This window comes from Mercurialis annua, linkage group LG3, assembly GCF_937616625.2.
Source record: "Mercurialis annua linkage group LG3, ddMerAnnu1.2, whole genome shotgun sequence".
Classification (NCBI taxonomy): domain Eukaryota; kingdom Viridiplantae; phylum Streptophyta; class Magnoliopsida; order Malpighiales; family Euphorbiaceae; genus Mercurialis; species Mercurialis annua.
Genome location: NC_065572.1, coordinates 68,311,583 through 68,326,312, shown reverse-complemented (window position 1 = coordinate 68,326,312; position 14,730 = coordinate 68,311,583). Strand labels below are relative to the sequence as shown.

The following is a 14,730-nucleotide window of genomic DNA, read 5'->3' as shown; positions in this document are numbered from 1 at the left end:
ATTTATATTTTTATTTCAAAAAATAAATTTAGGATAATTATATCATAACAATTAGGAAAGTATCTAATTACTTTTTTACATTCCTCACCTAAGATTTGTATTTTACGCGTTTTAAAAATACAATTATTGGGTTATTTGACCCAAAAATGGAGAGTTTTGGGGTTAGTTGCTCAAAAAAGTATCAATTGGGTTAAATGACCCCGTATCACAAGTTTAGGGGGCGCGTTGAACCTTTGTTCTTTATAATTTTACCGGCCAATTTTTAACTTTTCTTTTTTTATCTTTTTTTATTTACGAAAAATACTTTTTTTTTAATTTCACAAATACTTTTTTTCACTTTTTAATAATTTATTCTCTTTTTTAATAGATTTTTTTCTGGTATATTTTTTAATTTTTTATCGTGTTTTTAGTGTAACTATAGTATATTATAGTGTATCTATGCGTTTTTAGCATACTTATGATGTTTTTATGGTGTATATATAGTGTATTTATGGTATTTTTATAATGTAATAATAGTGTATATATCATTTATGAGATTTTTTTAGTGTTTTTGTAGTGTTTTTATGGTGTATGTATAAAAACAGTGCAAATATAAACACGGCAAATGCACCATAGATATACTAAAAAATGGTAGAAATGCTCCAAAAAACATAAATATCCAGAAATACACTATCAATACACCAAAAATATACTATAGCGTAAATATATTATAAAATCACTACAAATATACCATAAATCAATTTGTTTTTTACGAAATCAGTAGCAATAAACAAATTTATAAATAAGAGAAAAATAAAATAATTCTATGAATAATAGAATATTTTTACAAACAAAAAAATCATAGATCTCCAATAATTTATTTACAAAATATTTAAATCATCATAAAAAAATCTAAAAAACTACACAAATCTAAAAACGATGTAGAAAAATTCATAGCGCGAACGGAAGAGACGAACAGACTAGTGAACGGAAGAGACGAATGAAAAAACGACCGGAAACGACGAGCTATCTATCGGAAGTAGATGAATGGAAGCGCGAACGGAAAAACAATCGGAAGAGACAAACTGAAAATCAAACGAAAAGAAAAAAAGGAGATAATTTTGAGAGAGAAGAGAGAGAACAAAATTGCTATAAAAATTTAATCTAAAATAATATAAGACTTCTATATATAGTGAGTACTCTATAAATAAATTAGTAAAATAGATAGCGACGAAAACTAAAAAAAGTGGACAAAAATAGTGTAAATAAATTTCAAAAATAGGATATTTCATAAATAATCTCTATTAATAATTACTTTCTTAATTCATATTAAAGTACATTTATTTATTTTTTAACAGCATAGTGTGTATCAACAACATAAAAATGAATTCTTTTTAACTAAAGAAAATGACAAATAAATAGAAGAGAATTTTTTTATTAAATTTTAAACTAATTTGTGGATATTAGGGTGGATATTGACTATACTTGTTTATGGGCTGGATTTGGTCGGGCTCGGGCTGGCCTACCAGGTTTTTCATTTTTAAATAAGTCTATGGGCCGGACTTTATTATTACTACTCAAGTTCGGTCTTTATACTCTATTTTTGTGAGTTCGGACTGAACTTTTTCGAACGTATATGTAAAATTGGTAAAAATAGAAGTTTGATTCCATCCATTGCGGATTTTAAATTTGTATTTTAATCTTGTCCTAAGAGGACGAACTTGGGCGAGCCGGGCGAATATCCAGACTCATAAAATAGGTCTAGTATTGACATTAGATATATTCTTTAATTTCTTATATAAATTTAAATTAGGCTATAGATGTAAAATAAATTCAAAATTTTGAAGAAGAGTGTAAAAGTGTTATTCATTTTTTGAAAAGAAATCTTTCAAGGACTTGCTACTTAAGCCCTAAATTTTTTTAAAACATCACAAAAAAAAAATCAATTTTTTTTGGAAGAACATTGTAGCTCTTTTAGTTTAATTATTTTAACACTTACCCTTTCACGTTTTTAGTTATTTTAATAATTATTTTTTCACATATAATGGTTTATTTGCACCAACTAAACATATTAAAGGCTCAAGTCGAAAGTAAATAAATTTAAAAACTTATTTGCTCTTTCTAAATAATTTAAATGATTTTTCTTTTATACCTTTTGTTAGTGTGTTATTTATACAAATAAGTCTAAAATTTAATAAGATTTTTAAATATTTATATTCAAATAAAAATTATTCAAAATCTAAAAAAAATAGCTTTAAATTAGTAATTTTTTGAAGTATTAGAGGAGTTCCCTTTTAATTAGTATTTTTTTGAATGTCTCATGTTAATTTATAATATTTATTTATTTTATGTGCTGACTTGATTTTATCCTCTTTTATCAAAAATTTCAAATAATTTTATTTAGTAAAATAAAAAGTATTTAATATGACAAGAGAATATAAAAATAAAAATATATTATATTTAACGCATAATTTTAAATAATGTACATAATCTTTGTCAATTAGAATCAGATGTATGAAAAAATATGATAACATGTTTTTATGATGTAGTTTTTGTTGGTAAATCAAAAAGAAGAAAACTTAAACAAAAAGTTATCTTTTAAATTCTTATTTTTAAAGGATAGGTGATAGTTTAGATAGTTTTGTAGTTTTTCTTAAATTTTTTAACTATCAAGGTGATTTTTTTATCTTTCATTAATAAAGAGAAAATTTAGTAAAAGGTGATAAGGGAATCATTAAAATTATCATATATCATACGCCACACGTAAATTCACACTCAATTGCAATTTAACCTATGTGATTAAGTACGAGTGAATAAAATATCAGTTCAATTACAAACCGATGGATTTATATTAAAAACAAATTAATTAAATTATCTTGTAGCTTTAATAGAACTGACAAATTAAATTGCAAATCACATTTGTCTACTTTAGCATATTTCATTATGCATTTTCATTCTTTCATTGTCTAGTCTTTTTTCCTGTGGAAATTTAACCAATCCGATTTTCATATCCGATCTTGAAATATAATGTTATTAATTAATGTAGACAATCTAATTTAATTTTGAAAAAGAAAAAAAAGAAACATTCATCTAAATATCGTAGAGTACTAATATTTTGTTGAGGAAATGTGAATTAAATAAAATGGTTTATACCATTTCCATGAAAATGAGTAAATACCAATTCATAAGATATCTTCCTCAAGAAGAAAAAATGCTGAAATTGAATGGGCTAGTTTGTTCAAGCCCAAATACTTTTGGATAAGGCTCAGTCTCTTCAAAGCAGGGCTATGTCCTACCAAACCACACCAACCTTTTATTTTCAAAAAGAAATCATGAGATTGATTTTTTTATTTTATTTCAGTGATAGGTCATAGGTATGTATATTTTTTCACTTTAACATTTTCTTATAATTTCTAAAAATATAATTTATAATATAAATTTTATAAATTTATTTTAAATACTATAGTTAATTTAAGTCTTTAAAATAAATATTATAAATAGTAAATTTTAAATAAAAATAATATAAAAAGATTAATCTATAGATTAAACTTTATTAAAATTGAACAATTATTATTAGAGCAAAAATATGAGGATAATGAACGATTGTATTGAGATCTTATGATAGTTATAGTCTTTATCTAATTTTGTTTTTCAAATATACCTTTCCTTCTTCTTGAAATGCTTTTTATTATTTTTTATTTATATTAAAATTGAATTTTGAACTCAAAATCTCGCTAGGTTTTGAAATTCACTCTTAAGAGGTGCTTGATAAATTGGAAGATATTTGTTCATAGATAAAATAAATAATTATTTACTAATATTAATAAATAAATAACAATTACATTTATTTAAGTTATAAATTAAAATATCAAGAAAATTTGAAGCAATTTATTTTTGTGTAAACGTTTTTTTCGTCAGTTAATAATTTTTTTTGTGTCAGTTAATAATTTTTCGTATTCAAGTGTAAAGTAATTTTTTTTTTTGTGTCGGCTCAATTTAAAAAGAAATTTAAAATGAATCAACCGCCGTTAAAATAAATAAAAGAAGAAAATTTCCTTTCCGGAATCCAAAAGAAAATCTTGTCTCTTTTCTTTTCTTCTTCTTCTTTATCTTCCTATCCATATTCTATATCAGAATTTAATTTCATAGAACACCCAAACAATTTTTCTCTTCCAACTTTTTCCTTGTTAACGTTATCTTATCCAAAGGGATTCTGCTTTTCAATTAGCTGATGAATTTAGCTGCGGAGGTTAGTCAATTTTTTTCTTCTAAATTTGTTAACTTGCAACTACAATTCTTCAATTTATGCTTCAAAGTATGTATCTTTTACTTGTGAATTGCTTTTGTTAGGGTTTTTACTTTCTGGGTATCTATAACTTTGATTCCCTATTCAATTTGTAGAAAAAGAATTGAAAAAACTGACAGCATCGGAACAATTTATGTTTTTGCCCTAATGTTTAGGTGTTGATACTATATTCAGAATTTCAATCTTTATATGAATAATAATTTTAGTGAAATTGGTTTGTTAAGTTTATGTTTTTAGGTGTATGTCTTGTTTATAGGGTTTGATTGAAAGTGTGTTCTTATGGTGAGCTTTTCTTGGAATTTAGGTGTTGTTGAGTAAATGATAGGTGCTTAAAGTGCAGGAAATGGCGTTGGTAACACATCCAATGCAGGTAAATTAAGAGATACTACATGCCAGTTTGTTTATGCATATGGGCACTTAAGGAATGCAAATTGTATGGCGGTTTTATGCTCGAAAAATGTATTTCTTGTGGAGAATTGTCCTCGATTACGTATTCCTTGAGCGCAACATTGTCCTCGATTACGTATTCCTTGAGCGCAACATTGTCCTCGATTACGTATTCCTTGAGCGCAACATTGTCCTCGATTACGTATTCCTTGAGCGCAACATTGTCCTCGATTACGTATTCCTTGAGCGCAACATTGTCCTGTGTCATCCATGTCTGTGTGTAGGAGCCTTTAGGCAATGACGTAGACGTTGCAGTTGAAAGTTTCTAATGAGTTGAAAGCTGAGCTCTGAAGTGTCTAGTATTGTCTGACTGCATATTTGTACATTTTGGATTTAGGATAGTTTAATTTTTTTAGAATGATATTTATCTGCATTCTCGTTGATGGTCATTCTTGTTGAGTTTCTAATTTGGCAATGAGAATGCCTTAGGCATGATTTGGGTTGGAGTTATACTTATTTTAATTTAGGGAATCATGCTCTTAGCTATACTGTCAATAAGTCTCTTTACTGCATTTTCATCACCAGGTAGCCAATTTTAGGCTTATCATTATTCATTCCGAAACCTCGGCGATGTAATAAACCTAAATTTCATGTAACTAGTTCAACTAAACAGATTTTTATAACTCTGGAGGTTATGTTGCAATGTAAACATTAATGCGCAGACTTCTTTGTTTGGCACTACAGTATATTGCTATTATGATATAATCTCAATTTACAGATGATCATATTTAATTTTTTATATCAAACTTTGTGCATCTGAACTTCGGGGATGTTGCTTTGGTCTATTCAGGGTTCTTATGCAACATTTTCAGGAAGGGTTTCCTCATGGACTAGAGGGTCTAAACTGAAGCAACATGCGTCAACGCTTCATATGTTTGGAAGAACAGATGGGCGTTTCCAAGTGAAGCGTAATCTTCGTTTAAGGTATGAAATGCTTTGTAAATCATTAGGTTAGGTTCATGATTAGTTATTTGTTTCTTTGCCTATCCAAACGGCTAGGTTTAGGATTTTAGTTTTACCGTCATTGGAAATGACTGAGGGACAGAGGAGATTGGTCTCAAATCTTGGATATTTGGTAGAAATCCTGCTTTTCTCAATTTCTTACATGGTGTGTGGGAGCATTCTGGTTTATGATGTTTTATCTCCTTGACGCGTCTCCGTGAGTGCAACACTGCTGTTGGCATATGCATGTCTTTTAAAATCAAATTCTGTTTTAATATTATGGATATTAAACACAAAAATTAAGTTAAGTCGTTTCAACAGTGTAGGGGCATGCTTTCATGGACCCAGAGCTAAATTTTTAAGAATTTCAGCATTTAAAGGGAGTGCTCAAAATGATGAATCACGAAACAGAGCAAATGGATCAAACTTTACTAAGAATTCTGTTAAAATTTCTTATGTACCAAAAGAAAGTGGGGAGACCACAGTGGAGTCACCAAAGGTACACAGTGTTCCAGTTTCCTATACCTCTGAAGCAAATGAAGGAATCTCAGGATCGCCTGCTATCCACAAACTATTCAAGAAGTGGTTGAACTTGTTGCGCACACAATCTTCAAATGAAGTAGCAGACGAACTTTTGGATGAAGCAACACCTCCAAACGAGGTACTACACCAAACACAGATTACACCAAACACTGCTGAGGCCAAGGAAAGTGACAATATTCTGAAGGCAATTTGGAGCAACTTTCTAGGACTGGATGCAACAATAAAGACACCCTTGTTAATTTTGTAAGTTGATTGATTTCTGCAATGCCTCTGTTTTCATTCTCCCTCTGAATTTTCTGCGATAAATTTAGAAGGTCAATTTCAAAAATTGGGCAAGCTTACAATGGTTAACAGGCCATTCTCATTGATCTGTAAGGCAATGGTATATATTGTAATTTAATTGCAATGTTTAATCTTCGTGTGAAGAAAATTGGAAAGAAGGATAGGCTAGAGTCTGATCTGAATTAATTAAACTGCTGCATCTCGTTATACCTTGCAAGATGATGTAATCTGTGGTAATGAGCCTGCTCTCAGCACTGCTCAGTTGATGATCAAAATGCAATGCCAGTTCAGCAAGTTATTACTTGACCGAATCTATTACTAAGCTGTTGTATAACTTGCTGAACTGGCATTGCATTTTGATCATCAACTGAGCAGTGCTGAGAGCAGGCTCATTACCACAGATTACATCATCTTTGCTTCCTCATTTCACTTGTAGATGTTTTGCATGATGTAGTTGCCATCAAACTTCTGTTGAGCTTCTATTTTCTTGTTGTACAAAATTTTCACTGCTGTTAATTGCTATGCTTTACTGTGCCTGCAGCATCCCGTTATACCTTGCAGTCAATGCGAAGTATGGTGCTGAAGTGTCAAAGGAGTTGACACCTTTGTGGATTTTGGGACCACTGATCACTGCATTCTATGTCAAGATGCTCCGTCTGTTGTGGGCTCTCTACGTCTTCACCTTTACGCAGACAGTTAAACAAATCAAGAACTTGCCGATGTACTTTTCAGTAACCTCTAGCTATATCGCACAAGGGAGGCTCAAAGAAGATGTAAAAGCTCGCGTATTCCAACCTATGATCGACATTAAGAACTTAGACTACAAAGAGTTATCAAAGAAAAAGATGAAGGAATTCGAAGTATGGTTCTTGGATAAATACCTTGATTTTGTGGAGTCCATATGGCCCCATTATTGCAGGACGATCAGGTTTTTAAAGAGGGCTAATCTGATTTAAAATTGGTTATCACACTAGAGGTTTTAGGTGAAGGCAAAGTATTGATGTTATGTTACTTCGGAAAGAAAAGTTTCAAGAAAACCCCTTTTTAGAATTGGGATATACTCATGTCTTCAAGCAAAACAAGGATAACGACGAAATCAGATTTTTTGGGTTCTATTAATTTGTAGGGTATTCTATTCTTGCACAAGATTTCTATCATCTTGTTTTCTTTTTGTATTATTATTATTGTTCTTTGAGGTTCCTTAAGGCCATAAAAGTGTTTCATCTCTTAACTGAGTTATTAATGAATGGGCATTGTATGTTTAGTTCTACAAGTTTTTCTTTTCAGCAGAGATCTTCTGTTTTTTTATTTGTGTTTCTCTAGACTGCAACTTTTGCCAACACGGAAACGAACTGTTGAAGAGTGTTAAACGAAACTTTGAAATGTGAAACTCGACAAGTTTTGGTGGAATCGAGTATTACTTGTAGCACAAGAACTTGAGGTTTACATGCAAAAGGCATTTTCAGCAATGATACATATTGTGTTGGTTTTATTAGTGGATTGCGACTCAAACTCTACTTCAGTTTGCTCAATTTTTAATCTCTCTATAGCCAAAAATGAATGATAAGTACTAAATTGAAAAATAAAATCTGCAATGCAATATCAATATGGTTCTTAAGAGGCCCATATAATAGGGTTTGCCACTTGGTTTCAGCCGAATAATACAAACACAGCCGTTCTACCTCTCGCTTGGTCAGCATCTCCTGAACCAGAACCTACACTATACCTCAAAATCTTCGAACTACTCAAATTTCCCACCTTTTCACTGTCGTTCTGCAAATTTTCCATATGGGGATCTATAAATCGGCTTTAATCCAACTGGGTTTGCTTTAAAATCTGCCAGTTTGCACTGGCCAAATCCTTAGTAGACTGTGATGTTATAAAGCTAGAACCTTTGGGTAGATTTTAAATGTATATGGCTACTAAAGTCAATTCCTCTTCATTTTCATGTGTGCCTACTTCATGTTCTTCACCTTTTAAATCAAGAAGAAGCAGCTCCCAGGTATTCTTAAACATTTTTCTTTTTTTTTTTGGCTGGCTTGTGATTTTTTTTTTGTGTTCTATGCATTGAATTTTGTTATTGCCAGTGTAACGGTATACTGTTGGTTCTAGTGATATCTACTTAATTTGGTTGACTAACTATTTGACTGGATTGACTGTTTTGTTCTCATCATAGTCTTACATTTTTAGAGTTAATTGCCTACTTCAATGATTTTGAAGTTTTTTATAAAGACTTCTTAACGTTCAGCTTATGTGAAAACAGTGCTTTGCTTAGGCAATTTAGTGTGTATTGAGGAGATTAATAGTTTTGTTTAAGAATCATAGTGTGGTTATTTAATGTGAAGGGATACCAGGATTTGTATTTGGACTTTCCTCGTACCGATTATTTGAAGTTGTTGAGAAGTATTCCATCTTCCAAGTTGGTATCAATGTAATTCAACACATTTAAATACCAATTTGTATGGATAATTGTCCTTCAATTGGCTCTGTTTGGAGCTTCTTCTACTTTATATTTTTTCCTTGGAAGTTTTCTGTTCTTAATTCATTGAATGTGACTAAAGGGAAATGCATTGATTATGAGTTGATATCCTTGAGAGATCTTTGACCATCGACATCTTGGAATTGCTTATATTTTCGTGCCATTAGCAAATATGAAGCACACTAGTATTATTTGCATCTGTGATGCGATCTTCTTCAATACAAACAAGATAACTTAATGCATGAATTCATTTTTCAGTGATTTTTCTCAATTTTTTTGGCCTTCTACTCTAGAGTTGCCCAATATTATTCTCTATACGATAAGATTTATTTACATTCTTTAACTTTTATCATTTCATTTTTTTTCCAGCTGTTGTCAGAAAGGCCATATTTTGAACTGCACTTTAATGCTCAGAAGCTAAGAAATGCTAAAGGTAAGCTCATGTGATTGGTTGGATTGTGATTTTATCTTTAAAACCCTGATCTAAGTTTATTTGATAACATTGATTTATCAAGTATTATGATAATGCTCTAGTTTTTACTTTATATACCTAAGACTATCAACTCGAAGTTTGTGATTGTGTTGTGAAGTTTGGACTCACTACTACTACTTTTAATAATTTTCTTATAATACTCTTGATGTGAACCTCACAAAAGGAAACGACACCCAACTTTAAGGAATGTTTTTGCTAATGATCGTTCAAATTCAAAATAGCAGATAAAAACGGTATTTGTAATAAACTAAGAAACCGAATATATAAGAATATAGGTAGACGCCCCACTCAAGAAGAGGTAGAAGGTGAATGATAAGTTAAAATTCAAATACTACAAAAATAAAATCCTTAAAAAGTTAAATATAGTATATTTTTTTGTAAAAACCAAACCGAACTCTTTTAAATTATATAACACAAATCTTCTTCTATAATGATATTTATGCCACTTATATATGGCTGAAAAAATAAATCCTAATTTAAGTCTAATTAAGCTCTTAAAATAAGTAACAATCGATCCAAAATAATCATAATATGATAATATTGTTATTGAGTTTAAAAACAAATAAATAGGCCAAATAACCTTAGAATTTTTTTCTACATAATAAGTATGTACATGTTGCTTGATTTGCAAAAAATATAACTTGTGCTATAGAACTCCAATTCACTTTATTCTCGATTTTGGAAAGATTAAGACGTTCGATACAATTTTTTAGTTTCATGCGGAGTGTGAATTAGACTTCTTCATGACCAAGTACCAACATGATCAAAATATTTCATTGCTCCAATTGAATTCAGATCATATTTATAAGAGATGGAATAATAATTAGACTTCGTGGTGGTTCCATAACATATTTCACAAGTCCGTTCAATGCTTTATTGATTTCGGTAGTTCTTGCTATTATCATTGGACCTCCGCCAATGCGCAAGCAATTAGCTCTTTGCAATCTAATGTGTGCTACTTGATTCTACATCAATGACCCTTGATAATGCTCAATGGATTACTTGAACTCCTTGCAACCTGTTATGTGCTGCTTGGTTCTACATCAATGAGTAAGAAGCAACAAGATGAACAAAGCATTGAACCATATGGAGCCTGTTATAGAATCACTACAATGTTTAAGTATTATTTCGAGTCTTGTCGATGTGATCTGAATTCAGTTTGAGCAATAAAACGTTTCGATCTTGTTGATACCGAAGAGGTCCGATTCAAATTTTACATGAAACTAAAAGGTTGTTGAGTACATCCTTATCTTTCCAAGAATCAAGTGAATTAGAGTTTTGTAGCACAAGATATGATTTTTTGCAAATCTAGCAACATGAGATGTTTAATATGCGGGAAGGACAACTTGTAAAGTTTTCTGGACCTATCTATCATTTTTAAGCCAAGTTACAAGATTGTTACGCTTTAGTTACTCTTAACTGTAATACTCAGAGCTTTTTCTTTTAAATTTGAGTTTCTTTGGCAACCATATATAAGTGGCATAACATCATTTTAGAATCAGATTTGAATTATAAGTTGACAATGTTCTCTCAATGGTTTTTCGAAAAACCATAATGAACTTATCAAGGATTTTATTTTTGTAGACTTTGAATCTCAACTTACCATTCACTTTCTACCTTTGGCTTATACTTCACTATAAGTATTTGGTCAAAACTTCTATCTTTTATTTTGAATCTATTTTACAATGATTCTTGGCAAAGGAACCTCATTGAGTGTTGGGTCTCACTTCTCTTTCTCATACATGAGTAGTGAATTCGTGCCACTTCATTGGCGGCCTGCTAAAAGTAAACAGACATCCCACAAGACAATATGTGCTCCATGCAACCTCTCATGATCAGATAGAAGACTCTGAAATAGTTTCTGATGAATTGGAGTCAGAAGATCATAATTTTGCGGCTGAAACTGTGTCTCCTTCAAGCAGTTCCTTTAATCATTATCATGGAAAACCAGGTTTAGTTTCATTTTACAGTCCTCCTTATAAGAAAGAGGAGGAAGTGAGCAAACCCAAAGTGCAAAAGAATCAAAGCAGCCTATTATGGTTTATAGGTCCTGCTGTCCTTGTAGCCTCTTTCATCTTCCCCTCACTTTATTTGAGGAGAATACTCTCTGCAGTTTTCGAGGACTCTTTGCTGACAGGTGATTTTCCTTTTGCTAGCTTTCCTTTTTTTTTTCGATAATGATTTATTTTAATGAGCTGTGACTCTTATGTTTGAGAAACTCTGAACAAGTGTGAAGGGAAAAAAAATGAAGAGTGAAATTGCAATTCTTTTATTGGGAGATGGGGGTTACTATTTTCAGTCATTGTAGTTCATCAAATTGAAAGACATTCAATGATTCCTGGCACTGTTGTTTTCTTTGTGTTTTACTAATTTACTTTGCTTGAGATGAGGACTATCATAAAACATAAAAGTTTGGACAAAATTTCCTGGACTTAACTGCAAAAGTTAAGTGATAGTTGATTGATTGTTTCAAAAAATAAGTGATAGTTGATTTGGGAAAATAGGGAGGATAAATGAACAAAAGGTGCAAGTAAAGGATGATGCTCAAATTCAATTCTTCATGTGGAACCAGAATATGTCCTTAAATAATTATGTAATCGAGTATTTATGCGTTGGTTATAATATTTGAAAGATGTTTTGTAAGTGGAGGACACTAATTACAAGAACTTTGATGATGGTTGAATACTATTCATAAACTTATAAGTTATATGCATTTTTGTTTACTCTGTGATATGTGTAAGAAATTAAGAATATGTCCAATTTTTCAAGCTCAGGCATAGGCCATAGCATACTGATCAGACCTGTCATGAATATTGACAACTGGTTTAGAGTTCTAAAAACTGGGACATGTTTTTCTCAGACCGAGTAACAGTGGCTGGAGATGGTATAGCATCTGGGAATTTTAGGAATTGTCGGCTGTGATATTGCTAAAATTTTCATTTTGATGAACTTTTTGCTTCTGTTCGCCTTGTATTTCACGAGAAATATATATCCCTCAGTAAATGGTTCTTTGTTTCTATTTGCAGACTTTCTCATATTGTTCTTCACGGAAGCTCTTTTCTACTGCGGTGTTGCGGTTTTCCTTTCGCTAATAGACCGCTTAAGAAAGCCCATAGAAGCAGAGTCTGCTGCAAATGTGGACACAACTTTGGCTCCTCAATTAGGACAGCGAATTTCTTCTGTGGCTGCCTTGGTACTGAGTCTCATGATCCCTTTGGTAACAATGGGCTTGGTGTGGCCGTGGACTGGCCCTGCAGCTTCTGCAACGCTTGCTCCATACCTAGTTGGTATTGTCGTACAGTTTGCATTTGAGCAGTATGCAAGATATCGAAAGTCACCTTCATGGCCTGTCATTCCGATAATCTTCCAAGTAAGGGCTCAAGCTCTGTTTTCACTTATTTCTAACAATCTTTTCTTAGAGTATTTATCTAGATACAGATCAGAAATCCTATAACATGCGCAGTTCATGTAAATATATTCAGGCAGATTTTTCTTTGAAAAGAATATATTTTCCGAAATATTTTTGCTTCTCTAACATTTTATATGTATTTCCCCTGTTGATTTATTTTTTTGTAATGTGATGAACAGGTATATAGATTGCACCAACTGAATAGAGCAGCACAACTGGTGACAGCTTTGTCATTCACAGTGAAAGGAGCTGAAATGACCTCACACAACTTAGAGATAAGCAGTTCGTTGGGTACGCTTTTAAACGTCCTTCAATTCCTTGGTGTAATCTGCATTTGGTCGCTCTCCAGCTTTCTCATGAAGTTTTTCCCGTCAGCTGCCCAAACTGCAGAATGATGCAGTAAGTTTGAAAGATAAAGTTGACATTCATCATCGTAGATTAGAAGAATTCTCTTTCCCTTTGATTTACACATTGTTCTCTTTGTTTTCCGAGCTTATAGTGAATTACAGATAGAGTTCGAAAAAGGTTAAATTAAATCTTTGTCGATTTCATTGACATGATCGAGTTGCGAAAACTTCAGGATAAGTATTGACTGAATTATTTCTGGTTAAAATATCTCAAGTAATATATATGTATATTATTAGGAAGAAGCACCATTTTTGGAAGCTGCTTTTATCCAAATTCTGCTCATCTTTCTTTAGAATTTCTGATCTTTAATCATGACGCTAAACAGCACTTTCCTTTTGTCATCCACTGTATTTACATGTGTACACTTCTTTAGATTGCTTATATTTCTGAAATGGTTACTGATTTCACCCAGGCTGGAAGATACTGCTCCTGATGTGTTGAAATAAAAAAATTACTGATTTTTTTTAACAAATAAAGTATTTTTCTCTCATGGTTAACCATATGCAAGCTTTAAGATGTATATATTTTTGTTGTTTCTTCTTAGGTTTATGAGCTTATGATATCAGATTGGATTGATTTGGTTTTTGCACCACCCTTGTTGACTTAATTCATCGAAGGAACCGGGTATGGACCAATGACAGGAAGGGGGCATTGGATGGCCTTGGCCCCTTCAACTTTCCAAAATTGTTTAAATTAGTATGAGAAATTAGACTACATTACAATTTTGCCTTCCAACTTTTATAAGTTGCCTCTTCATAAAGTCTATCGGTCTGTTAGGATGTCTCAGCTGCATATATCATTACACTTCCACTTGACACCAATCATAAAGATAAACGGCTGGTCTCGCCGTGACCAGTCGCCCGGGCCTGGTCACTTACATTGCGATTTGGCCCGGTAGAACTTTTCTAGCTCTGTCTTGTCTGGTATGGACCAACAACTTTATGGTTCAAGTATGGACCAATGATCTTAAATATAGTCTGGTTTTCTGTTCTTAAAAATCTTAAAAAAAATGCAACCTTTTCTTTAGTTTTTTTAAAATGTTATTATAATATCAATCTTCTTCATTCCATTCTCCAATAATTCTACCTTCTCTTTCAGCCATATCCTCCTGTTTTGTTGCCTTTTGTCTCTAAAAAGAGTAATATTTTAAACAAAAGTATCCCTACTTTTCATTGACAACCTTCTTATTCTTTCTAGCTATAGATTAGTTCAAAAAGGCTATGATTAGGTAGGAGTTTAGCAAATTCTCTTGGAATGATCTATTTGTTTATAAAATTGGCCATTAATTTATATCTCCTTTGTCTTATAAAATGTCATTTTGTATGACTTTTTGTTATTGTTATTAGGTAATAGATATAAAGAAGGTTTTAATAGTATATGGTACAAAGTACAAACCGCTTGACCAAATAGATATGAACCAAATGAGAATGTTTTTGACTTTG

General features: G+C 31.6%; 2 protein-coding genes across 3 annotated transcripts; both read left to right on the top strand.

The window, feature by feature from the left end:
* Positions 1-4,039: 4,039 nt before the first annotated feature.
* Positions 4,040-7,772, top strand: LOC126672115 (uncharacterized). Of its 2 annotated transcripts, XM_050366045.2 has the most exons (5): positions 4,041-4,228; positions 4,590-4,655; positions 5,523-5,656; positions 5,996-6,460; positions 7,041-7,772. In XM_050366045.2, exons 2-5 carry the CDS (start codon positions 4,629-4,631, stop codon positions 7,453-7,455), a joined length of 1,041 nt encoding a protein of 346 aa, XP_050222002.1. In that variant the 5' UTR covers positions 4,041-4,228; positions 4,590-4,628; the 3' UTR covers positions 7,456-7,772. The 2 variants fall into 2 exon arrangements, with proteins under 2 accessions (XP_050222003.1, XP_050222002.1); XM_050366046.2 differs by lacking the exon at positions 4,590-4,655 and having other exon boundaries at positions 4,040-4,228.
* A 265-nt stretch (positions 7,773-8,037) lies between these two features.
* Positions 8,038-13,583, top strand: LOC126672114 (uncharacterized). The gene is made up of 5 exons (XM_050366044.2): positions 8,038-8,501; positions 9,348-9,411; positions 11,222-11,608; positions 12,498-12,841; positions 13,060-13,583. The coding sequence occupies exons 1-5, from the start codon at positions 8,409-8,411 to the stop codon at positions 13,273-13,275; spliced, it is 1,104 nt and encodes a 367-aa protein (XP_050222001.1). The 5' UTR covers positions 8,038-8,408; the 3' UTR covers positions 13,276-13,583.
* Positions 13,584-14,730: the final 1,147 nt, after the last annotated feature.

Coding starts and splice junctions, on each gene's coding strand:
- LOC126672115 (XM_050366045.2), top strand. CDS start 4,629: ATGGCGTTGGTAACACATCCAATGCAG. Junction 4,656..5,522: donor TGGTAACACATCCAATGCAG/GTAAATTAAGAG, acceptor TGGTCTATTCAG/GGTTCTTATGCAACATTTTC. Junction 6,461..7,040: donor AAGACACCCTTGTTAATTTT/GTAAGTTGATTG, acceptor CTGTGCCTGCAG/CATCCCGTTATACCTTGCAG.
- LOC126672114 (XM_050366044.2), top strand. CDS start 8,409: ATGTATATGGCTACTAAAGTCAATTCCTCTTCATTTTCATGTGTGCCT. Junction 9,412..11,221: donor GAAGCTAAGAAATGCTAAAG/GTAAGCTCATGT, acceptor ATACATGAGTAG/TGAATTCGTGCCACTTCATT. Junction 12,842..13,059: donor TCATTCCGATAATCTTCCAA/GTAAGGGCTCAA, acceptor TGTGATGAACAG/GTATATAGATTGCACCAACT.